General features: G+C 41.0%; 1 protein-coding gene across 2 annotated transcripts in view; it reads left to right on the top strand.

Annotated features, from left to right (window-relative positions):
* Positions 1 to 948: 948 nt before the first annotated feature.
* The window catches only part of MYH9 (myosin heavy chain 9), a 68,856-nt gene continuing 43,088 nt past the window's right edge, over positions 949 to 26,716 (top strand). For both annotated transcript variants that reach the window (XM_062492132.1, XM_062492131.1), the window contains exons 1-3: positions 949 to 1,045; positions 16,432 to 16,784; positions 21,576 to 21,732. In XM_062492132.1, coding sequence (XP_062348116.1) covers positions 16,452 to 16,784; positions 21,576 to 21,732 — 490 coding nt within the window. In that variant the 5' untranslated portion in view covers positions 949 to 1,045; positions 16,432 to 16,451. The remainder of the gene's footprint in view (positions 1,046 to 16,431; positions 16,785 to 21,575; positions 21,733 to 26,716) is intronic.

Raw genomic sequence — 26,716 nt, 5'->3', positions numbered from 1 at the left:
GGGGGAGACCTGATCTCTCCACAACTGCCTGAAAGGAGGCTTTAGCCAGGTGGGAGTCAGTCTCCTCTCCCAGGCAACCAGTGACAGGGCGACATCATGGCCTCAAGCTGAGCCACCTTGGACATTAGGAGGAATTTCTTCTAAGAAAGTGATTAGACATTGGGATGGGCTGCCCGGGGAGTTGGTGGGGTCACCGTCCCTGGAGGTGTTTAGTGCCATGGTGTGATTGACATGGTGGTGTTCGGTCACAGGTTGGACTCCACGATCTCAGAGAGCTTTTCCAACCCAATCGACTCCGTGAAACAAAATTTTGACCGGCACGTTCCTGCCGCAGGTATTTTGCACTACAGCAAGGATGTGTGGGAACCTCTTCACCGGGACACCCCCAACCCCCATGTCGGAGGACTTCTGGCACGGGCTCCGGCGGCGGGGACCGCAGCCCACGGCCCCGCCGAGCCTCATTCCCCGCTCCCGGCCCCGGCCGCACCCGCTGCCCTCGGAGCACCAAAGGCCGGCGCGAGGCATTGTGGGGCTGCCGCGGCGTGCGGCGTTGTAAAGGCGGCTCGGCCGGGCTCGACCCCGGCGGATCGAAGCGGAGGAGCCCGGCCCGACCCCGCAGCCGGCGGGGCGCAGCCCTCGGTGTCGCCGATCCCCCGCGCCCCGCAGTTCTCCGCCCGAGCGGCCTCGGGGCCGGGCCGGGCCGGGCCGGGCCGGGCTGGGCTGGGCTGGGCTGAGTTGGGCGGGGCCGGGCGGGGCGCACGGGCGTTGCTAACGGCTCAACGGCTTCCTCGGCCTCCGCGCACCTCGGCCGCTCTGATTGGTCACTTTGACCGTCAATCCCCCGGAGCGGCGCCGCCATTGGCGACTAGCGGCGCGGGGGGCGGGCCGGCCCCGCCCGGGCGGGCGGGCGGCTGAGCAGAGCCGGTGAACGAGCGGCGGTCGCGGTGCCGCGGGAGGAGCCGCAGCCGGAGGACGCCGCACTCTTGCCGTGAGGAGCGCAGCCGCCGTCGCGGCGTTTCCTTCCCTCCACTGTAGCCGGGCTCAGGTGAAGCCGGTCGGGCGGGGCGGTGGGCTCCGGTTTGTCCCCCCTGGCGCCGCGCTTCCCTCCCTCGCTCCCTCCCTCCCTCCCTCGCCGGGTTTGGCGCCTCTTTGTCCGGCCGGGCGAGAAGGCTCCGCTGTCCTGCCGCTCTGGCGCTCCGTGCCCGTGCGACCTGCCGTGCCGGGGCGCTCCCCGTGTCCCCGCTGTGCTCCGGGGCCGTGTGTGCCCGCGGAGTTGCCGCTCTGCTCCCCGCACGCCCCGCCAGCCGGCCTCCCGCAGGTGGGGTCGGTGACCGGCGCTCTTTTCCGCCGGACCCAGCTCCTTCCCTTCCCTTCCCTTCCCTCCCTCCGGTGCTCAGCGGGCAGGGGCCGGCGGGCGGCTGTCAGGGCTGACAGCCCTCCTGCAGACACCGCCATGGGCTTGGCTTCCGCCCGCCCGCCCGGCTCCACTTCCTCGTTCGCTTTGGGCCAGGAGAGAGAGAGAGGGAGGAGGGAGTGACAGGGCAAGATGAAGCTTGCACCGAGAGCTCTTGCAGATAGCTTGTGCTTTCAGGCATCACCTCCAACCGAGTAGTAAAAGTTCTCCGGCTTTGAGTGGTATCTTTGCCAACTTGTCCTCGGTAGGTGTGGAAAGTAACAAGTTTCATAGCCCCCGAGCGTGGTGCCTGCCCAGAGAAGTCTGATGGGGATTGCTCTTAATATTCCTAAACCCAGGGCAAAATTAGTTTTAAAAGAATAACACGCTGCTGGTAATAAAGGGGGATTTTTCAGAAGTAAACTTAATTGGTCAGCAAACTCTGTGCAGTGATTCTTTTATTCCACTTTCTTTTCTTCCTTATAATTCCTTTCCTTTTTTATTTTTTTTTTTGTTCTTGAGCACTGTTTGTGCTCTTGATCTTTCTTCTTCTCTAGGTTTTTCTTTTGTATCCTATGTCTTGGTGTCCTGAGCCACATTCCCATGAGAGTGCACTAAGAACCTAAGCTTTTTTATAACTGGGCAGGTCTTCCAAAACAGAGGAATCTCTCAAATAATGCATAAAAAGTTATCCTTCAAACTTGTAAAGATACCGCAGTAGTCTGCGGGCCAAGGTCCATTTATCATTTGTCTGCTGTAAGGAAATACAAGGTAACTTACATGGAGGCTGTTGAACCATGGATTGAAAGATTAAATTACACATTCTTGACTCTTGTATACATCTCCTGTTCATAAGGCTAGGTATGGTAAAGTTTTAACTCCAAAGTAACAGCCCTGTAATCAGTTACTGCCTGTGTAAAATGCTTTTGAAATTAGTCACTGTGTCACAATGTGACCAAGTTCGCTTATCAATGGCATTCCAGCAAAAATGGCAAATCATTCTGCAGATATGTATCTACTCCTGGATGCACTGTCTGGATCTGTAGTGCTCTCACAAGGTTTTAATGAGATAAACAAATTTTTATTAACTAGAGAGTTGTAATGAGGGGAAAGCAATTGATAAATGTAAGTGGCACCGAAGGGTTTTGAAGTTTTTAATCACAATTTCCCAAAGTGTATAAACACAAGACTTTATGCTAATCTGACCTTGTGAAAATAACTACAAGGAAATCATGCAACAGTTCCGGGATGTTCCATATCAGGTGGACTGCTGAAATTGATGTGTTCCACTTCTTGATAGATTTATTTATTGCACTTATTCATAGTGTATGCACTACCTTTAAAGAGATGGACAGGCAAAATCTTCTGTAACTCTAAAGTAGAAGCAGCATTGGTAAGTAGTGGGTAGAAATGGGGATCTGAACTTCTTTATTGACCTGAAACGTCAAAATGAGTGTGACTGACGCCAGGCTGGTGAGTGATGTGGTTCTTTTTGGAATCTGGTGTCATCTCTTGGATGCTTGACTTGTGTAGCCAAGGTCTGATTTTGGAAGATCCCTGGAGAAGAGTCTGCGACCTCTGGAGAAGTGTTTGTGCTGCTGAGTAGCCTGTGTCTGTTTCTGTATAAACAGGGAGGCTTAATAGTCAGGTTCTGTTTGCCCCAAAAGAATGAGTGAAGAAGCTGAAATCCTATTATTTGCCCTTGCCTAGATTGTTAGGATTTTTCTACCGTGGTCCTGGGTTGGTTTTTGGTTGGTTTGGGGTTTTTTGACTTTCAAGTTAATCTTGTAAGAAAAGAGTTGCCACCTGATGATTTAATCTCAAGAGATAAGGAATAAGATTTTTTTCATTATTTCCTCTGGGTAGATTTTTATGTGCTTCAGGATGTTTTAAGAAGACAAATAGTTTGAGAGCTACACCATAATCTTTTAAATTAATCTAATGAAAAAGTAATGGTGGTAATAATAACGAAAAAGAGCCCACAACTTTGTCCCATAAAATCATAGGGAAGAGATTAGAAAAATTTCCCACTTAGGAAGCTGAAATAATCTTTGTTGTCCAGCACATTATTTAGGTATTATGCAAAATGTTGGAGAGTGTTCAAGCTGTGAAACCAATGGTAGGTCTAATACTCACTCATCTTCAAGTTGAAAACTGCAGTTGGGTTCCACAGGTGCTTGAGTCTCTTTGCGACATTACTTGACACTGCAAATGTGTATGCTATAAATATGAGACTTGCATTTACCACTCTAACAAGCTATCTTGAAAACCTGACCCATTGTTATCTTGGAAAGTCTTTAAAAATAATGTACCGACTGTTTTCATTTAATAATTCACAGGTTAGTCGTGTGTCGGGCTATTCACATGCAGGTATGAGGGGGTGCATGCATATCTAGCCTCTAGGAGCTTTGTGAGAATACACTTCAGTTGTACTGGGAGATCAGTCTGTGTGTACTCAAATTTCAGATTTGGTTCTGTTAGTTTCCAGAACAAAGGAGACCGGACGCGTGTCAGAGGTATTGTGATTTCTGAGCTGATTCTGCTCAGTTTTCCACTTCCACCCCATTCCCAGGCCTGTGTCTTGCCCAGACTGATGTTGCTTATGGATTAGTGTGACTGTAATAGGGTGAGATTATAAGTGGACTCATGGGAGGTACAGGAACTCATCTAGTTAATGCAGTGTTTACTGAAAGGGGAAGTCAAAGCTAAGGTTGTGTTATCCCTCACAATACATCTACTCTTTTGTGTGGTAGCTTTGGGTTATTGGGTAACATGCTGAAACTAACTGAGGGATAGAGTGCATTTTAATTAGTGTGCACATCTACTAAAAGGTGTCCAAAACCTTAATCCTCAGTGTATGACTGAATGTATTTTTGTTGGTTCGACTTAATAGTGCACTCAGTGCCCTCTAACATAAATTTTTTTCTTTGATTTCTTTTATAAATATCTCATTACTCTTTGCTTTCTTAGGTTATAATTGAGGCAGAGCTGTTTGCATGTTAAATAGAGAAATTGTGTGCCTGACATTAAGTCTTCTGTGGGTTGGAACAAAACTGTAATAGCAGAGGATTGCCTACAGCAGCATTGTTTTTGCTGGCAGCTGCTCTAACTTAATGGTGGCTCGGTGACCTTGTACCTTAAATTTCTTTTCAGTTTAACCACACCGTGGTTCTAATTGAGTTTTCTAGTGTAGAGAGAGATGGAAACTAGCAGCCCAATTTTAATAGAGTATGCTGAGTTAAAAACACAAATGCAACTTCTGCCCTGGAAGCTAATGCAAATGGGTGTTGTCCAACTAAATGCAATGCATCAATTTACAGGTTCATCTTAATTATGGTTTATCTGCTTCGCTTTTTTCTTCAGTGGCTGTGAGAACTTGTTCAGAGTACTTGAAGTAATAATCTCAACACTGATTTGTCTTGTAGTCCTGGGCCACTGTAGTGGTTTAACAGCTTCTGACCTCACTCCAGCCCAGTTGTGTTCAGCATATGGGTTAGTCCCCATTTTCAATTAATGATCCTTTGGCCTGTTACTGTTCATCACAATATCTTGCCTTTTTGAGCCTCCTAAAGAGTCTGGGGAGAGTAGTGTGTACAGTTTTCTGGTGATGGGGCTGTGATTGATTGCATTGTGTGATACTTCTGGAGCTAGTACTGCTAAGTCATGTCCTTTTTAACCATAGTGAAAGGGAAACTGGAAAATTGATCTGACATACTTTGTCTATTGTAAATTATTTCTTGTAGAAGCATTACAAATGTATTGCTGCTGGTTGCAGAGAGGCATAATGAAATGCAATGCTATATGCTGTGTCTTGACTCTATGACCTATTTATGAAAATTATGCCTCTAGAGTTTTGCACGTAGGGTTTGGATTCTGCTTTGTCTTCATGACTAGAAATTTAAATTTCCCCTAATGCATGTATCCTGACTCTACTGAGACCAGTAAGTAACACCACATGGATGAGCGACTTCAGTAAACTCAGGCTAATAATTAATATATTAAGGGAAACTTAACCTGGAAATTTGTATCATGAAGTCTCTTTAACTGATGAATACTTTCATTCATCAAGAGCTACCGTTTTAATGAGTCTCTGCAGGAAATCCATTGTGATATGTGCCTCTGCACAGAACTGGACTTCTGATTTGCATGTAAGCAAAGTGGGAGTTCAGACTTGTAAGAAAAAAGGTTTAGAGAAATTTTACAGCTCTATTTTGTCAGTTGTGTGCAATCAGAGTTTTTTGCTTTTTTTTCCCCTGCTGGGCAGCTTCCTGTTTAAAATCTAAGACTTAAAGCATGCTCTTGTAATAGTTTACTTCACTTTTTATTGTTTGTGGTGATAAGAGTACATTCACCTGTGTTTTTCTTTTAAGCTCAAGATTTGACCAGTTCATTTGAATTTAGGTCTTTTAATTAACCTTGGAGGTGCAGTAGATTTGACTTTGGTTAAAGTTGGTTATGGCCATCAACCAACACAGTTAACTTTAATAACAGAGTTGTTTTAAATGTTCCAGGAAAAAAAGGGAACCTACAGCCAAATCTCAATTTAAAATTTAGTTGCTTTTGGTTTTTTCTGAGTGTGACTGACTTAACAGAAATGTAGTATCAGTTTGGAGGTCAATTTTAAGTAAGCTCTTTTTGACAGGGACTGTTATATGGAGGTGTGCTTGCCATGTAGTGCAAGAGATTGCAAGCTTTCTTTGCCAGAACTGATAAAATCAAATATTTTGAAATGTGTGAACAAAGTAATTTTCATTGATGTGCTATCAATTTAAGAAACCTTATCTTAGGATTTAGACATATTTGAACAGATATAGGATGTTTAGATGAAAGAACTTCACAGGAAATACTGAATGTAAATCTGAGATAAAACCTGTGAACTGTATTAGAAAGTTCCTGGCTAAGCACTTGAAACTAGTTGGTTTATAAGGTAAATTGATGTTTGCACCTTTTTTATGTAGATGAAGAAAAATACTCTCTCCGTTTTGGCTGTATCAGTCATAGTTTTAAATGTAGAGGAAGGTATTGACATTTTGCTTTGGGTTTTTTTGGGTGGTTGTGAGGATGGATAGTGGAACAGGTCGGAAGGGGAGGATTTGAGATGAAGATAACCAGAAACAGCAATTTAATTTATAAATTCCTCATTGCAGTAACTATCTAGAAAACAACTTTACTTTTTGCTTGTAAATGTGCATGAAGCGGTCCAATAAATATTTTTCGTATTAGTGGAATTTTATTTTTTTAGCAGAATGCCACTTAAATATATTTTATTCTTCATAGTTGTGGTTCGGACATTGCTTTTTCCCCTGTTGTTCAGAGACAGAAATGGTTTTTACCCCTTTCTGACATCAAGTAGAATGTATTCAGACTTCTCAGAATTGTTTAAATGGAAGTATGGATGCAGATATACACTAGAATACCTAAAATACTTAAATAGTTGTATAGTTGAAACTGCTGTGTTTCAAGTGGATGTTTGTGCATACTGACCAAGTAAATTTTCTTTCTTAGAGGAGCATAAATACCAAATAAGATTGCTCTACAAGAACAAAAACTCTTTAAACTGTGACTTAAGATTTGTGATTTAACCCAGACAATAAAAGCTAAGTGAACTGGTTTATGTTGCAGTATGAATCTTTATAGCAGACACTAAAGTCTGTGACATTTCATTACACAGTAAATTATTGTGAATTGGTTTAATGGCTCTTTCCAAGTTTAATGCAGTATATGATGGGAAAAGTAAAATGAGAACACACAAATGTGATGAGAAAGATGTATTAGTCATAAAAGGATTGCCAATTTATTAGGCAAATTAATTCTAAAAACTATCTACATTGTCCATGTAGCACTGACATATACATGTGCACAATCAGTTTATCATCATCTTCCACATGGTGGGAGGTAATCTTTTATGTGGCAAATCCTATTTTTTTTCCTAATGGGCAAAACTGTATAAGTAATTTTTAGTTCTTAAGTGCTTGAAAATCTTGTGGATGTGGATTTAACTGATAAATATCACCATGTTGTGTTATTGCTAATTTTGTCAGGAAAAATTGCAGCTGCAGTAATGGTTCAGCTCTTCCTCATGTAGATAACGAGTGGAGTATCAGAGAGATCATGGGATTGTTTGGGTTGGAAGGGACCTTAAAGATCATTTTATTCCAATCCCCTGCCTGTGAGGGACACCTTTCACTAGGCCAGGTTGCTCAGAGCCCCATCCAGCCTGGCCTTGAACACTTCCAGGGATGGAGCATCCACGACTTCTCTGGGCAGTCTGTTCCAGTGCCTCATCACCACAGCACTGCTGTGTATATGGCTGTGGACAATGTTGGGTGCACAAAACAGCTGGGCTGCTCTGTGGTCAGTGTTTCCTTATGCCATTTCATATCCTTCTAGGGCAGAAGGCAGAACTTTATTGGAAACTTTCAAATTGTATTTGTTCCCTCATATGGGAACCATGGAACTTTTTATCTCAAAAAAAGTATTTTCTTGTATTGCCAGAATAGAGAAAATTTTATATGCCATATAGCTGTGATTGTAATAGTCCAGACTAAGTTTCTACTTCAAATGCCTTTGCTTTTACTCATTTGAGATTGGAAGATGAGTCCTTTCTTTCCCTCTAACGCAAAAATCAGTGTTTCAGGAGATCCAGACAGGAGGGCATGGTTGGGTGAATTCCAAAATTAATATTGCCTGATGCTGTTCCTTTTTGAAGACTGATATATTTGCCAATGAGAGAAGAAAGCACAGGTCAAGGAGGGAGCAAGCTAAGCAGAAGACAAATTTGATTCTGAGGTGTACAGATCAGACCGGTGTTCCTAGTGTGCTCTGCTGCACCAGGAGCTTTCTGTAGAACAGTGCTTGTAATGGAAGGCTAAGAAGTTGTGCCAGACCTTGAATGCAGTAGGAAAATGTTGCAATCTGGATTTTCAGGCTATCTTGAACATGATATTTATGAGCATAAGTTATAAAACAAATATAAGTATAATTAAAAAACAGTAAATATTTTTGGGCAGGCCTCCTTACGCATCGTGCACATAAAGGCTATGCACCTTTTTCTTCTTTGTGTGGGAGTTGCTGTGTTCTCATGTCCAGAAAAAGTCATTCTTTTCCAGACCTCTGCCTCAAAGATGACTGTCGTAATCAGAGATGTGGATCCTCTTATTGAACTGTTAATGTGTTGCTGGAAGGGTTGAGGATCAAACTCGGATGCTGTAGAGGCAGTAGACTTCTCTGTGCCAGGGTTTTTGCCCACCATCCCCACAGGTGATGTTAATGTGCAGCAGAATTATTTGAAACAAAAATAAAAATGATATGTAGCTGAAGGCTGTTTATACCCAGTCCCAGTTTGGCACAGTAGGTTGAGCTGAAAATGTCCAGAGAAATTTCTGCTGCAAAGTAAAACTAATATTAAAAAAAAAAAAAATATTTGCTGGACATTTTTCACTGATGTTCTCATGATGAGCTGGAAGATGATTAGTGGTATTGATGCTGAGATCAAAGCAATTTGTCAGTTAACGTTTGCAAGAGTAATTATTCCTGTAAGATGACTTTATCTTGGCTGCATACATGCTGAATATTGCATCTAAAAGGGTAAACCCAAACCGTATTTTTTTGTCTCCATATTTAGGTGTAATTGTTTTATTCCTTGTTCCCTCTTGCAGTGAACTGAAATCTGGCATTGACAAAGATTACAGGGAGTGCTAATTGACGTATGTAGAGCTGTCTTATGCAGTGCCTCAGAGTTCTTGGCAGATACCTTTTTAGCCTTAAATGAGAATATTAGGGAAAGCATGAAAAGTGACCCTGAGGTAAAAAAGGTTAAAACTTCCTAAGCTCTTCCCCCCTCTGTCTCTCATGCAGTGTCCCTAGGGAACTCTGCATGCCTGATCAGAACTTATGCAGGCCATTATGCCTCCTGAAAACAAGTCTTCCAGCAAAACAGCTTGAACAGCAGGGATGGACTGCAATTTTCTGAACTACAGCTGTCTCCTTAAGTGGGATTACTTTGCTGAGTGGTCACGAAGAATGTGTTCTCCCCCTGAAATGTTTTCCTTGTGGGCACACTGTCTCTGTAAGAGGAATTCTCTCCTCTGCTGAGAAGGCATGTACTGTACTCCACTAATGAGAAACAACAGTTGCAGAAAGTGTATTATGCAGGATTGTAAACTTTGAATATTTATTCAAAGTGAATGGGTTGGGTGGCAGCCAGCCTAGCTTTGTCATGCTAAAGACTGGACTTGAAATCAACAGAAGGCTACCCTCCCCCTCCCTAAATCAGTGTTTGGTGTGTTCAAACAGCGTGCACAGGCTTCATAGAGCTGATTAACTGTATTGGTGCCATCTACATGCTAGTGTGTCTTTTTGTCTCCCTGAACTCATAAGGTGCAATTAAAATAGAGGCAAGCATACCCTCCCTAGCATTAATTTAGGGAAGCTATGCCTGGCTTTATTTGCGTATAACCTACAGTAGTTAATTGCTGCATGCAGTGTGGTTGCCCAAGATCATTCCTGTGCTTCTGTAGCCCGTGGTGAAGCCTGCACTATCCTGTTTGCAGTCTGTGGTACCCAAAAGTAGCCTCTTCAGATTGGCATTAGTGTTTGCTAAATGTATGTGTGCCGTGCTTGTAGGACTGTTCTCACAGTCCTACTGTATTTGAACCCAGTGGAGAGAAAAGGTGACTGTTAAGTGGCATGTAAGTATCTTGCTTGTACATGGCCTTTGCACTTTGCCATGGGAGGTCCCAGCTGCCAGAGCTCAGCTGTTACATACAGTAGAATATATGCAAGTGCTGCTTCACACATACCAGAGTGGTGCTTGGCAGCTGATGAAGAGGGCTGGACACAATTTATTGTGGAGGAACAATTTATTCCGTGTTCACTGTTCTGAGGATGTATGTTAGGTACCTTTAGGCTACTTGGAAAATGCAGAATTTCCTTCAAATTCTTTAGTCTTACCTGTAGTCTGGCCGGTAGGTCACTTCTGTGCAATAGAAGCATCACTTATGCAGTAGATAATTAGATTTCTCCTTCTTGGTTCTTAGAGCCCCCACATACAGAGAGGACACTTCAGTGCTCCACCTTGAGTTTAATTTACAGTAATAAACAGGGTAGCTGGCAAGTCTGGGCAGCACTACAGTCAAACTGAATATGCAACAATAATTGCCAGCAAACTGCATTCCAGTTGTGAAATAAATCTTTCAACAGTGTATTGTGTGCGTCAGACTGTGACTGGAGAGGAAAGCAGTGAACTACAGTAAGCCTAATAGCAGTCATTATGAATCCCAAATAAAGCTGAAATAGAAGAAATGAGTCTGCATGGCAGCATTCTGAATGCAAAGGGTAAGTGCAGCTCGGTGCCTTTAGCTTGGGGGGCTGTCTGTGAGGGGGTGTTAATTGCGGACTCAGGTACTTGCCTGGTGTTGTGTTCTCTCCTGGGATAACTGAAATTCGTGATTCTTGCATTCAGCCTGAAACATCAAGCACTGGCGTGTCTCAGTATACTGAACTTGAGAAATAAGCAGATATAACCTGTCCATCAGTTCAACTTCCTGCCAGCTTTTCCCTTTCCTTTCTTCTCCACCTCCTCCTTGTGATTAATTTCTCACGCTTAGTGATTTAAACTCCGGTTTTTATGTAAGTGTTGCTTACAAATTGAAGCAGTTTGGGCTAACAAACTTTACAGTTTTCTTTTCCATAAACATACTGGCACTTGGAGCTGTGAAGTGTCACCCTGACCTAAGCAAATGAGATCTGAACAGTTTCTTAGTGACTACAAGGGAATTATAGGAAGTTTTTTATTGGTGGATTAGGGCTTTTGTATTGTCAATTCATGGTCACTGTAGCTAGCATGGCCACTAAAGTCTATTTTAGTTCAGTCTAGCTTTCTAGCTGCTCTTAAATCTGATTTGATGAACTGTATTCAGCTGGCTGGGGAAAACAAAATAGTTGAGTTGCAGGAATAATGCAAGTATTAGCTGTTCAGATCATATGCTTAGCAAGGATTCCCATCATATGAATGTTACTGACCAAACTTAGTTTGAATCATTAGGAGCTTCTCAAAGTCAGATTATTTTTAAAATGCTGTGTATTAACAAATCGAATCAAATTTCTTCACTGAGTGCAACACAGTTGTACCTGAAATAGGGCCATAAGTAGCCAGTAGTGCTATGATTTTCTAGTGCAAAAGTTTTGTCTTGCCTATTGAGATAGTGTACATTACTTTTATTCTGTGAAAGGGCCTTTGTCTTGTACTGCAACAACAACAGCCTGCTAAAGGTAAGACATTTTGGAAAGTGGTGGGAAAGCTGTGTTCCTGAACTGCTTTTAAAAGGTGAACCCTTTTAAAGAAAGGGAAATTAACTTGTAGTCTAAATGTGTTTGCTATTTATTGTTCATTCTTTTTGTCGCCCTTCAGGGTAGTTCCTCTTGCACCATAAGTGGAAAGGCCACAAGGCAAACCATGTGGGAGGATTTTTTAATATGAAATCACAGAAAATTTCTAGCGGTGTCTTACTGGTGGATATGAAACAGAAGAAAACTTCCAGTAGTTATCCACTTATGTCCCTTTTCACACAGGCTCAGTCTTACAGCAAAGTTCTGAAGTGATGATCTGAATTGCCAAGGATTCAGTGCATGTATACGGCTATTTTGCATCCTCTGTAGCACAGTATTTCACAAACTTCTCATAATTCATTAAAGCAGGGAAATGAAACGAATGGTGTGTGAATAAAACTGTCTATTCCAGTGTAGTAATGCATCTTTGCTCAGAATGAGGCTGAAGCTAAGAAAGATCAGTGTGGGGATTCCTATTTTCATGAAGGTTTAGGTAACTCAAACTGGAGGTGTTTCCTTGCCCATCCAGTGCTCTAATACTTGTGTGATGCTTTAACCCATGCATTAATGCTCTTATGAAATAAGAATAGAATTCTTATGTATTCTATTTCTACTTCAGCTGTTAGCTCCATAGTTTAGCAAAGCCCAAGCTTATCTTACTGAGCAGTGGCTCACTCCCAGGAGCAATTCTGTGACTGCTGACTAAATGTCTGGGGGGAATAGGAATATATAGGAATAAGAGTATAATACAAATAGTTATTGAAAATGAAATAGGTAATGTTCTGTGCTTTTAGCAGTCGCAAAACACTTGTCATGGAAAGAAGCAGAGGTAGCTTTTAAACCTTTTCAAACTAGATAAAGTATTTGTGGGAAGCACTTGATGGTTTAAGTAGAGAGTGTGTGAAGTGTTATAATTCAAGCCTTAAGGCTATGAAATTGCAGGAGACTAAGGCAAACTTTGATCCATATCACTGTATTTCAGTGAGGGTTTGGAGTAATTCTGCTTAATTCAAAGGGAGTGCATGTCATCTTAAGTTAAATCTAGTGTTTGACTTGTTCCTCTCAAAATAATCTGTCTGCTGGGAAAAATGTATGTCAACAGGGCAGTTGATTTTTTTTTTTTTTCCTTCTTTTAAGGTTGCTCTACATACTGATGTCTTGGTCCCATCCTATTCGTGACTGTAGAGATTGTTTTGACTCTGTCTGTGACTCTATGGCATCTTTGTGGCAGTTATGTAGTTTGTTAAATGGCAGAGAATGCCTTTTGGACCCTGAAATAATGGGAAACAAGCAAAGTTTGATCAGCCTCTTCCCCAGACTGCTGTGAACCACAATAAGGGAGCATACTGGGTTAATGGGGAAGTGACTGTAGTATGTCATTTTTGGAAACAATACTAGGAAGGAGGCATTTAAGCTCAAAACAAGGATGGTCCGTCTTCCTTCTGTACTCTTTGGTTGTCTTGCCCATAGACTGGCATCAAAACCAATATTGTTAACGTTATTCTCCTCTGGCACTTGCATAATAGCTGTGTAAAGGTAAATGTCCTTGTCCTACATAATGATCTACACCCCAAATGCAAACTACCAGCCAAACAAATTGCTTCCTAATTTGTTCCTAAAATGACAATAATTTGCATTCATTGTGAGTTGCTGTAAGGCTGTAAGAGCTTACTGGGCTGACTTCCTTCCTTGACCACTTTAAAGGATTTTTAGAAATGCCCAGTGAAATGCAGCATAAGTTAGGAAGATGAATTTAGGAGTCTGTGAGATGGAACTTGCTGAATCTGATTCCTCTGGTACTGTTCTTGTGGAGAAGACAAATTAATGGTTGGTTTGTGGTATTTCTAGTTTAGACGCCCTGTGGGTTCAAAGTCAGCCTCGAGAATAGCTCTAATGCCATGTTATCTTAGCGTGAGCCTCTAGTCTTCTTTTCCTTCTGCTATGTGGGGATTCTGTTCTGGAGCACAGGAGAGCAAGTTTAAGGTGATGATAAGGCTGCTGCTGCCATGCAGCAGGGGAGTTTGCAAGTCTGTTTCAGTTTTGAGGTGCAGACCCTTTTTGAATCTCCTCACTACTATTTGGTAGTGCTTAAAATATTAAAACTTATATATATATATATACAATATACTATATTAATATATATTTAATATATTAAAATATATTAAACTTAGTGTTTGGTGAGATTTTAAAATAGCTGTGTTAGGCTCTTTCTCCTCTTACTGTGAAAGTTGTTTTTAGGCCTGAAAATAAAAGGGTATAGATGCTCTAGAATGATCTCTTACTGGCTGAAGAATGCACTCTTGTAGTCTGTTAGTTAATTTGGGGTTCTCCTCCTGCAAGGAATTTGTAACTATCTGTGTCTTCTTTCCTTAGTTCTTTTCAGATCTAGGACTGAATGGGGATACCCTTTGGAAGGCTTTTTGTGGTCTTTCCTGTTTCTTAGCCAAAAATAATTAGTCTTTATCCTAGAATGTGTCTTAAGGTGTACTGAATGCATGCATGTACTCTAGCAGTGAGGAAGTGAGGACTGTGTTTCAGTGTAATGTGGGGCACTTCAGATGGCTGGTTACTTCGGATTCCTCAGGAAATGATGAAACTGAATTTAGCTGAAGCATAGTGCCTCTGTGTCCTGCCTGATTATAGCCAAAAAAGGCAACTGGTTACATTCTGGGAGTTGCATAGGCAGGAAGCTGTGTAATGGAGGGTAGAGCACAGCTGTTGCCTTGCCAAACCTGATACAACTCTCAACACAATTGAATATTTATTTTTTTTCTTTTTCTCCTTTTTCCTTCCACTCCCATTTTTTAACCCTTGATTACAACCTGCAGATGATACTCTGAAGTGTCATGAAATCCTAGTATCTTCTGTTGAATTATTGATCTTCTTTATTTGCTATATACTTTGTCAGACTTGTTGTTGGAGCTCTCCCGACAGCTCAAATTTTTTATGGCAGCCTCCAGATTGCTGCATCTTATCTCTACAACAAATCTTCGTGTATCTATTGAAATCTAGTTTCAGAGGAATATGAAAAGCCAGGGAGAAGTTGCTCTGAGAATCACCATTGTGGTTGAAGTGGAAGTGTTAGTGACTCTGTGGGGAAGCAAAGATGAGGTCAAGTGTGGAATAGCTGCTTGGCATATCCTGTAAGGCTTAAGACAAAGATTTTAAACCCAAGCTAAAGGAAGTGATTATTGATATAGTAATTTTCTCTTTGTTGGCTGAAGAATTTTTGACTCTGAGTATACAGCTTTCCATGCAGTCTCTGGCACAAAGTTACATACTGCTTACAGTGATACATTTATTGAAAGGAATTTCCCTGCATGCTTACAAATGACTGGTGTGGGCATTTGTGCCCATCATTATTATGGCTGATGTTTTTCTGGCTTCGTTCACTGTTTGCTAATGCTGGGACTCTACATCTATTGTTGCTCTCATGCATGTTTTGGGAATTGAACTGCTTCTGTCCCACTTTCAATACTTTTTTGTCTGCAGCGTGTTTAGTCAGACTTCAGTTACTTGATTTGCCTGCTGGATAGTAAATATGAATTCCCTAAAAAAGTTATCCATATAGCTCCTGAGAGCCTTTTAGGACGTGAATACTCACATTTTAATTTCCTGCTCTTTAGATGGTAAAGAGCTCTAGTTTCTATTCAAGCTATGAAAAACATATATTGGGGACACTGGTATCTTTGTGAGGAAGAATTCGAGAAGTAATGTTTATGCGATCTTGTAAAGAGGCTGCTGTTACATGGTTAATGAGCCTTGACGCTTGCAGTTCTTTTCTGATTGAAAGGACTTTTGAATGGCACTAATAAAATTGCTGCCTTATAAACTGGAAAATCCCTGGCGTTAGTGTTCTGGTTTTGATGAAACACTAAATCTAGGGTGCCATTTTTCAAGTATGCAGCCTAAGTCTCCTTTTTGTAGGGACGAAACTCTCTCTTCTATCTTTCCACAGCCTCATAGAAGGATGTTAGTAGAAGATACTTAGCTGTAAAATTTCTTGCTTTATTCTGTTACTATCTTGGAGATATTTTGCTGCTGAACATTATCTAGAAAAAAATAAACTGATAGGCTGAGTATTACTATTAAGCTGGTCATGGAAAGTACCTAATATCAGTCTTAACTGGTGTCTGCAAATTACTGCTATCTTTTAGAAGCAAAGTGCACTTCACATTCTAAACTAGTAATTGACGTTTCTGAGAGGCGGTGGTTTTTCATTTATAGCTTATCAGAATACAGACATACAAAGTAAAAGTGTTGATTACACATTTATGATTCTATTTCTGAGCCAATATCTCTATCAAGTAGGTCAGTGAAGAGTTAATGTTGACCTGAATGTTACTGACATAGTGTCTGATGCTTTGAGGATTGGCAGAAATTGTTTGGTGCTTGCCACTTTAATGTGCTTCCTCTTTTCTGCCAAATAATGGCTTCTAAATGCTTAATGGTCAGTGTTTTGTTGTAGGTTTTGGGTTTTTTAAAAACTGCTTGGTAGTTTGGCTTTTTTCATACTCTTGGCAAGCAAAACCTTGGCCTTATTGCAACTTTAGCAGTGCTTACTAACATGAAATTAAAGGAGGGAGAGGCATGCTCTGATGGCCAGGGATTCAGAGTACTAAGCACGTGCCTGACTGCCTCTAGGAATTTGCAAGGCAATTTGAGGCTTTAAAAATAACTTTTTTCTTTCTTTCGGTCTCTCTTCACAGGTCCCCACTTGTGAACCACAATGTCGCAAAGAGACGCAGATAAGTACCTTTATGTGGACAAAAACATCATTAACAACCCCCTGACTCAGGCCGACTGGGCAGCTAAGAAGCTGGTATGGGTTCCCTCAGAGAAGAATGGGTTTGAGGCAGCTAGCCTGAAGGAAGAAGTAGGAGATGAAGCCATCGTGGAACTGGCAGAGAACGGGAAAAAAGTGAAAGTAAATAAGGATGACATCCAGAAGATGAACCCCCCCAAATTCTCTAAAGTGGAAGATATGGCAGAGTTGACATGCCTGAATGAGGCTTCTGTGCTTCACAACTTGAAGGAGAGATACTACTCAGGACTGATCTATGTAAGTAATCTTGTCTGTTGGGGTAGGAGTTCCTGATTTCATGGTGTGTGAACTTACTGTAATTGCTCCTAAATGTGTATGTTCACCTTTCATTTCCCCAGTACACATCATATGACTTAGCTTCTTCCCTCTACTTAAAATTTTTTCACTAAACTATGCCAATCCCCCTCTAGTTGAAGCTTTCAAGGAATGCTTATGGTAAATCTGGTTTTAATGTCTTTGTTTACAGGATGTTTTGAATGCCTTTTAACTTTCTCTTAGCAAGACACAAGAGCAGTTGGATAGTGGTAAACGGGGAGTTTGATCTGAACCGAACCAAATAATAATAATAATAAAAACACAGTCCTAATCCACCCAGCATCTGAAGTGTGTTTTCCATGTCTGGAGCTTCAGTGGAAAGAAGGCTAGTGCCAAGCTTTTTGTGTGGATCTCAGAGCATCTTACTAGAGAAGGAACATGTGTGCCTGCATGTACTTACAGATAGGAAATGTTCCTTTTCTTTCCATCCCCAAATGGACAAGAGCAGAGATTTCTGCTTCTTATTGCTGTATAAATAACAGATACCATTTGTGGGACCAAGGGTCATACCCAATGAAGCAGGCTGCAACCATTTCACTGAATAACAAAGGCAATAAATAGGGAAAGGTGGGGAAGGAGACTCTGGAACCTTGACCTGGTTCTTCAGTTCCCTTCTGATTTTCCTCTTCGTGTTGCCTATGTTTAGCAAGCAGATGTTGGTCATGCTAGCTTCTGCTTTATTAATCCTCTGCAGTTATAGAATGAGTTATTAAACTCATTACCACTCAGTAGTAATGTACAATTTGTGTGCAGTGTCTGGTTAAAACAGGACTGGGGAAAACACAAAGGAGAAGCTCATGACTTTCTAGTGCTGTGTGCTCTTCTGGAGTGGCATGAAGGCATACAGACAACTCTTGGAGAAATTATCAGAGAATTTCTGAAGGATGCAAAGCTGATATAAATTTAGTTTGACTTCTACAGTCTGATGTCAGAATTCAAGAGCTGCTGGGATTGGAGGTTGATGTAGTTTATTATTCTTTCAGTTAGCAACTCCTTTTACTATTGGTCAAAATCTATTCTCAGATGGAAAAATCTTGGTATTCAGGTGAAATAGTGAAATGTATGTGTAACATTTTTAGAATAGGAAACAGTGCTGATTTATATAATAATTGTTGAGAATAATTCAGCAGTGCCTCAAGGTCTGTTGCATGCTGGACAATGGGCTGTTAAACATATCTTGCAAGATACCATCTGAAATTTCAGACACAGTCTGTGACTAATAAATTGACTTCTTCTAGTTGGATTGTAAGAAGATTGATAGATTTTTTTTTTTAAATCCTCACACCCTTCACCCAAGCAGACCTTGCATAGTATTTCTTTATTACAGAATCTTAGTCTTGCCAAAACTGTGTTCCTGTGCACTTGTGAAATGGACTGATCTCACCTGTCAGCAGTTCTCAGCAAGTCAGGAGATAAGTGGGAGGGCTTAAAATACTTTTATTGGAGTGGCTCTTAGTTGATCATTAATCCGCTTGAAGAAAGGGAGTACATGCAATGCATCTCCAGCATAAATGTCTCTGGAAAGATCACAAGCATAGTTTAGTTCTGTTCTTGTCCTTTCTGCCTTATTTGGCAGCACGGCTGTGTGTTTTTATAAATTATTTTCTTTTTTCCTTTTTATTTTCTGTCTTTCCATCCTGTAATACGAAGGATGGAAATCTTATTGTTGGTGCAGGCAAATTTTGAGTGAGGAGTGTCAAGCAATTCAAGAACTAAGCTTGACTCCAAACACCAGTTTGCTGTTTCCTTGTATGGATTGGTTCTGCACTGGGGTGACTTGCTAACAGGCTGGTTTTCATATTAACCCTTCCTATTTGGAATCCTTCATCAAAAGATAATTTTCAGCTTTTGTGAATCATTTTTGCTCACTTGAACTGCTTTGTTTGTATTCAGTGTGAAACTCAGAACTCAATCTTACGTGTTCCAGTTATTTTACTGAAGTTAACTGTTACTGGAAAATAAATTTTCTGATTGTCAGCTTTGTGCCATGCTGCAGATGGTCCTTTCAACTCCTCAGAGCTAGTTTAGCAGTTAGAAAAATAAAACTAGTTCCAGTTTGGCGTGTGTGTCACTTGAAATAGCTAGTGAAAGGTAATGCCAGAATTCTATTTTGAGATAGTAATGTCTGAGACAAAGTACAGATTTCCAAGCCAGCTGTGCTTATAATAGATGAGCCTTTCAGTTGGAACCTTGGGTTCAATTCAGCGATTTATACATATAAGTCTTTATTTGTACTTGAGTTAAGATGAAGTTCACTCTTTTCTTTTCTGTGGTAGGACTGTCAGCTTCTGCTTATTAATACAACTCAACTTGCTTCCTATATCAAACTGTCAGTGGGCTTGACCAGCAGTTGTGACATGGTGTCTTACTCAGTTGCTTATCCCAGCCATAGTTAGTTGCCCCTCTTTATTAGATAAAAATATGCCTTCACACAGCTGAGTTTGGTCTACTGCATGGGACCTTCCCTTAGGTATTTCTCCTGGGAAGCAAAATGCTGGAAGAAGGTGGTAGCTTCTTCTTGCATACTTGCTTCATGGCTTAATTTCACTCGAAGTGAAATGAATGTGTTCTCTTTTCTAAACTGCTGCTCTCATCAATAGGGTGGCTTTAGACACGCACTCTGCTTACTTGAAAAGCAACCATTCTAGTTTGTCAGCAGTCACAGCCATGAAGTCTCACATACACAGCTGAGACAACTCTATGTTCGTTGTGGACTTGAGTGCACTGTGGCATGCTGTTCTTGCACTGGGTCATTTCTGTCTCTCTGTCCTACTCTCTTCCACTGGTGTAGTCAAAAGTCAGGAAAGCATCACCCAGACTTTCCACTTTTATTCTGTACTGTGCAAGTGCTGTTAGACTTGATGGAGAGCTAAAGCTGAGGCAAAAGGAGGTGACATTGTGTGCTTGGTTGCTGTAAACTCCTTAAACTGCTCCCTTCAAGTACTACCTGAAACCTAACCTGAGTAGAATGTCTCATGGAAGCTTAGCTTCCTGGAACTTTAGAAGTACTATGCCAAAAGGTTTTTAGCCAACTTTCATAGTTTTCCGCTTTGGAAAGACATTTAGCGTTTTCTGTAAGCCATTCAAATATTTTAGAAAATGAATGGGAAAGAAAATGGAGTAGGTCTGGAAACATATCTTGATTGTTTATACTGAGATGTGGAAAAGAAACCTTAAATATCTATGAAACACTTGGTTCCTGGAGGACATCTGTCTGAATCTAAATCTGAATCTGCTGCATAGAAGAGTGGATTTGTTACTTAGTGTTAAGCCAGCATATAGAAAGTTTGGATATAAGACCACAAACTATGTAGTAGATGCTATTTTCACCCTTCTGATCACTGCAGTCTAATTCTTACCTTTATCTAGCTAAGGAGCTAAATCTGATTAAGTACTCTCTGTGCTCCTTATGGAGAACTCTTTACCACTCCAAAGCACTCTTTCTTCACTAAGCAAACAGTAGAAGAGATCTTGGCAATAGAAATAAAAAGTGCCAAATGTACTGTCTTCTGGTAGCAGTGCTGTTGTTGTAGAGAGCTGCTCATCTCCATATGTTTCAAAAAGCTGCTTGTAAGGTTGACAGGGAATTAGGATAGCTCTAAGCCCCAGGAGCAGGGCTTGGAATGCTATTCTTAGAATATCTATGAGGTATCTGAGATGTGTCTGCTCTTCTTACTGCTCTTCTTATTCCCCTTTCCAAGTAAATTATTATTATTTGTTGGACTTTTTTTTTTAAGGTACTCAGATCTCAAAGTTTGGGTGTGTGGGGGTGTTTTTTGTTTTTTGTTTTTTTTTTTTTTTTAAGAAGTGTAATATTTTCATTGGAAGTGTTTTGACAGTTGTATCTCATTAGAATCGTGCAATTTAAGCCAGTGGAAACCAATTGAGAAATTGAAGTTTGCTGTCAGAGATAATGAATTAACCATTTGATATTAATTAGAAGTAAACTCTGGCATATATTGCTGATTCTTTTAGCGTGTACTACTTTAGAATTGTTTTCTATTTTGACTGGTTCAGAAAAATACTGAGCATTCTAAATATACATACTGAGCATACTATACATTGCTGACCTTACAATTTGAATCTACTTCTAGTCATACTCTGTACATTATAGATCATAAAAGATTCAGGCTTGGAGGGTCTTCAGGAGGCCATCTAATCCCACTTCCCATTAAGAACAGGAGAGCACTTAGGCATGGTCCAGCAGTCTTGAAAACCTCTCCAGAGTACACTGGTCTTATTTTTCTTCTAGTAACTGTTTTGGCTTGAGATTTTATTTTGTTTAATGATCATTTACCAGATAAATCCATATGAAGCATGAGGCAAAACAGAAAATGCATGCGTTTTGGAGCTACCTACATTACATAATGAAATGGCTCTTGACTTTGAATATAGGAACTTAGAAAGGAGGAAAAGCCAGTCCTAGTGGACTGTTAATTAGCTGGGGAACAGACCAGTGATATGTGACTAATGGGTCAGTTGATGATCAGTGTGCACTTGGAAAAGTTGAGTACTGGTCAAGGTGATAGGACTTTAGCTGTTCGTTAGATTCTAATATTGCATAGTGGGAAGCATCTGACATGACATCACTGGAAGTAGCATTTAGGAAAGCACTATTTCGTTTCTTTGTTTTTCCAAGTAATGTACTGTTAAAATATGCAAGTGTGCAGCATTTTTAATTTGTGTCTATTTGATGGGGTGTTTTCTTTCCAGACCTACTCAGGCCTGTTCTGCGTGGTAATCAATCCTTACAAGAATCTGCCCATATACTCAGAAGAAATAGTGGAGATGTACAAAGGCAAAAAGAGACATGAAATGCCCCCTCATATCTATGCCATCACAGACACAGCCTACAGGAGTATGATGCAAGGTGAGTGCTGACTGAGGTAATGACTCTTGTTGAAATCACAAATCAAGGTTGCAGTCAAAACACTGTAGGAGAACAACAACTCACTGCTATCAAGAGGCATCACTGTCCTTGCTTACACACACTGCTTGGTACCAGCTTCTGTGTTCAGGTGAATAGCCTTCTCCTGCTCTGGTGGATTGAAGAACCTTACAGAAAGTCTGGCGAGACCTAAATTTGACATAAAGAACAGGCTAGTGTCCTTGCATGGAGTTCAGAGAAGCAAGCAAGGAGAACTGAGGTAGCAAATTTTCCATCTCAGTGATGAGCCTATAAATTGAGATAGCTGTAGGTGGGCAGGTATGTGTATTGTTTGATAGAGGCTTTTAACAAAAGCCAGCTTAAAATCCAGTTGCACAATCTGGTGGGGGGGAACAAGCTCAGTATTACCTATATTTTGAACTGTGATGGTCAGTGGTAGCTTTACTGTCAACTTGTTTGGATATAGTCTTACTTTGTTAATAAAACTCAGTGTCACGAAATATTAAGTACTTCTGTTGCCTTTTCATGGAATAAAAGAAAGGAAGTGGATAGACCTATTTCAGTCCACATTATACAACTGAGAATCAGAGAATTGTGGATATTATCTGCTACCTGTTTATCACGTGAGGACTTCTAAATATGGAACTGTGAATGCCCTGAGCATATCCCAGGTTCTGAGAGGAGGTCTTCCTCAAACAGTGGTGGTGTGTGTGATCCTTAGAGAGGTTCAGCTGTGGAGGTATTTTGTACTTTTCTTCCAGTTTGTACCTGGGTTTTATTAGGAGGCATACTTTGTAAGATTTGAAGGCTGTAATGGACAGTTTGATTTGACGCGCCTGTATGAATGTTGCTACTCCTTTACTTTTTGATGCCTGGAAATAATTAAGGTGTTTGTTCCTCCTAGGTCTTGTCACTTGCCTCACATTTTTGAGCAAAGTCCAGATACAATAAAATCACGCTTTAAAATTCTCATTTAAGTCTCAGTCTGAGTTCTGCTTTTGACCTGCCTTTACTACCACTTGCACCTCCAAGCATGGGAGGACTATAATGATATAGGTTCCCAGAGTGGAAAGAGAGAAAGAAAATCTCCATCCGCTGATTTGTGTTAGTGGCTTCCAACAAACTTGGTGTGGAGAAAGCTGATAAAGGTTGCTAAAGCATGGTGCCATGTAGAGCAGAGCACAGGAATAAGCTAATGTGATGGACCAGTTAATCTATATTTACAGAAGCCTGGGATGGAGAGGGGTTGAGCACACCGACGTGCTGAGATGGACTGGTGGCAGGGTGTTGGTGGCAATTTGCTGGTGTGGCAAGTCTTGAAGAAATGTAGCCATATTGGTGGTGTGTTACTCTGAAATGAATTCTGTATCCAGAAGATAAAAACCTGTGAACCTGGACCTCTAAAGGATCTCACTTCCCTTAGAGAAAGACTGGATCTGCCATGATGGTCAAGAACAGGTGCTCCACCTATATTGTACATGGCAGAATGTTGTCCATAAACCTCATTGCACTTTTGCTTCTTTTATTACTTCCTTCTCTCCATTGCCCACTCCTTGTTAGCTCAAGACTAATTTGTATTTTTGTTAAACAAGCTATTGGCTTAACTGTACCAAAGTTACTGTTCCCTAGAAAGAAATCTTGTCTACCTAGGATCAGAAGCAGTTTCTTTGGCCATATTGTGAGGAGATGAAAAAGTCCTTTTCCCTTATAGAGAACAGTTAAACCACTTGAAAGTGCATGTGCCTGTATCTTGTCCTTCATCCCTGCCAGGTATATCAGTATGTGACAGAAGATACCGAAACAGCTGCAATTCTGCATCAGGGGACAGGTGACTTTTCCTTGTTCTGGTGGTGGTTCAGTGGTAGTGATTAATCTATGTGGGTATTTTTCTTCCTGTTGAAAAGAGATGATGTCTCTGTCAGACCACTGCTTGGATGATGTCTAAAACTTGGAAATCCCAGACTTGACTTTCTTTGCTGAGCAAAGCTGAAGAATGGCAGCCCTGCTCTCTTTTCCAAGCATGGGAAAGTTGCTATGAGGTCTGCTGGAGTGTTTACCTTTCTCAGAACAAGTCTAGCTATGCTGTATTCTTAGCAGTATTGACAGTCTAGAGGCTTACCCCAGCTGCTCTTTGCCTAGTTTAAGATACCTTGTTGCTGACTTTTTGGAATGCTTGTTGATAGGAATATCATTCCCAGTTAGCTTTTGCAGTTGCCTGCCTTGATCTGTTTAACTAGGTTTGGAAAGATTTTTTTGTGTGGTTTCACAAGTACCTGTGTGTACTACAAGACCTCTAGAGATTGTTTTATGGTTATTTATTGCCTTATTTCCATGTTTCAAAGGGTAGCAGTAGCATTCCAATGCCTGCTACTGAGAGTGAGAATGAATAGTAGGTTGTTGCAGTGTCTCTAGTCCTGGCTAGCCTCGAGGGGAATGGAAAGCAACATTCCTATTCCACTTTCTCGGTTTTGCTCAGCGGTGGGGGAGGTTTGATGCAGCAGCCAGTGGTATGGCAGGAATCTGTACAGAGAATAGAAGATGAAAGGGTCGGGTGCTCCACATGAGCCAGAGGCATTTAGGATTAGGCTGCCTTCCCTAGGTTACTTTCAGAGCCCTGAAGACTGGGAATCCTTCATGGCCTGGAGAAGGATAGCAAGCTGGCTTGACTCTGACTTCTGTCAGCGCAGGGTATAGCTGTCTCTCAAGCTGACAGGGTGGAAAAGCTTTGCGTGTTAATTGATTTGGACTCGGATTTTTTTTTTTGGTTGGTTTTCTGTCAACTTATGGTATTTGAATAAGCAGAGCTTTCAAAAAGATGGTTCATCAGGAAGGGAGAGAAAGATGAGAGTTTTGTTCCAACCTCTGCTAATCCACAAACGATTTAACCCTTTTCAGGCATCTGTGCTGATGCACTGTGGGTGAGCTTGTTCTTCTTTTTGCATCTCTTCAGAGCACTTAGGATATTCCAAGAGATTATGTGGCTTTTTGTTAATTTTCACCAGAAGTACTTTCTTGAAGAAATAAAACTGTGAAGGACATGGTCATAGTGGGTTATTTGTTGTTATTGGGATTTTTTTTCCCCTCCTTTCTATGACCCAAAACTGTGACTCTCAGAAATGGCATGAAAACATTACTTTGCTGCATGTTACCTGGAGAGACTTCCTGTGCTTCAAGAACAGAACTCTCAAAAAAGTGTAACATTTTTGCTTTTAGAGAAAACAACCATTTATCTTAATGTTTATGTTCTCTGGGTACATTCTTTACCTCAATTCAGAGTCTCCAGGGCCTCAATTTAGGAAAACAGATTTTAAAGCTGTTAAACAGCACCTGTTTTTCTATTTGGAATATACATAGAGAATTTTCTGTGTTAGACAGTGGTAGAAGATAGAAATTTCATTGGTGTCTGGAGCATGATACTTGTTTTAATGCCCTGAAAAGGATCTGAAACTTCTGTAATACGTTAGGTCAATATAGTTATTCTGGTCTACAAAGCTTAGACCTGTTCAACTAAGGTAGATAGGAGAGGGAATAGACAGCATATAGCTAATGAATGTATTCCATTTCTTTTCTTACCCAGTTTTCTCCATGTTATTGGAGGGCTCCTAATGTTTCACCTAACAAAATTCTGAAAATCATTGAGCGGTGATTAAACCCTCCTTGACCTTGATGGATTAGTCTGCAAAGGAACCTGTGCAGCCAGAACTGTGCTGGTGTTCACTTGGGAGTTAGGTAGTCTCTGGGTTTGGTGTTTAAAAGAAAAAATTCTGAAGACCAGTAACTTAATGATTTTTTTAGTGACCTTGTTACATTAAGGGAGGAAACACAGTGTTAGGTGTTGTGAGACAAATCACTTGCTTTGTAGATCCTCACCTGCACCTTGGGACCATTTGTAATTTTCACAAAAGACACTCCTCTAGATCTGATTCTGTAGAATATAGACCTTCAAGTGTTTGTAATTCTTAAATGTTTGCATATTTCTCTAAGTTAACCTAGCTAGCAGAACACTTCTGTTTTAACTTGCTTGTTGCCAAGTAATTTGTCAGCTTGCTTCTTAGTATTGGGCTGCTATGCTGCACTGTATAATGCATTACCCCAAAGTGCATCTTTCTTTTCTATATGATATTCTGTCAGTGATTCTCAGTTGAGACCTGCTAGATTATGTAGAGGCACACATCTCTTTCAAGTTGCATCTAAAGGTCAAGGTCTATTTCCACTAAAACCCAAAAGAATATAGCCTGTGGTTTCACAAGTGTGTTTTCCAGATTTGTCCAAAAATTTAGATGCTAGTTACGGAGAACAGTTGTTTTGGTGCAGATGGCGAGAAGATATGTACATTGTTTCTAATTTCCTTAAGAAAGGTTTTACATTCTTTGAATTATTTGAGATTTCTAAATGCAGCTCTAAAAATATGTGTCTTGAGATGCGGTTTTCATGAGAACAGGGAGCTAAAAAGGAGTCCAGTTGCCCACTTGTTTTTCAGTAGTTACCACACCCTTTTTGCTTCATTCCTGTAAACCAGAGCAGGAGTTCTCTGGCAGTCATTTATGTAATGGTTCAGCCCCTGCTGTCAGTCTCCCTGCAGTTCACTGTTTTACTATCATGAGCTGCCTGAGCTTTTTGCAGGCTGCATACTAGTTTTTCTTTTCTTCATAAACATTTGCTTAACTTAAAATTACAGCTTACAACGTGTTTTCTGCTATTTCCAGGTTCACTTAAGCAGTGCTAGAGAAGGGGAGATACGGGCTCTAGTCCAAAAATGTCTTGGGGGAATAAATATTTGCATTTGACCCCATAGGATATATTTCATTTTGGAAAATGAAACTTAGGTTTCTCCTTGTGACTGTTTTCAAACTTCAGCTAATGCAGAGCTGTATCTTGGCACTGCAGTATTCCTGCCAAATCAAGTGATTTTTCTCTTTGGTGGGTGTTGGTTTTTTTTTGTTTGTTTTTTTGTTTTTTTGTGGTT

The sequence above is a fragment of the Cinclus cinclus genome, chromosome 4, assembly GCF_963662255.1.
Source record: "Cinclus cinclus chromosome 4, bCinCin1.1, whole genome shotgun sequence".
NCBI classification, from domain to species: Eukaryota; Metazoa; Chordata; class Aves; order Passeriformes; family Cinclidae; genus Cinclus; species Cinclus cinclus.
The sequence above is the reverse complement of the archived record's forward strand: the minus strand, read 5'-3'. Positions and strand labels throughout refer to the sequence as shown.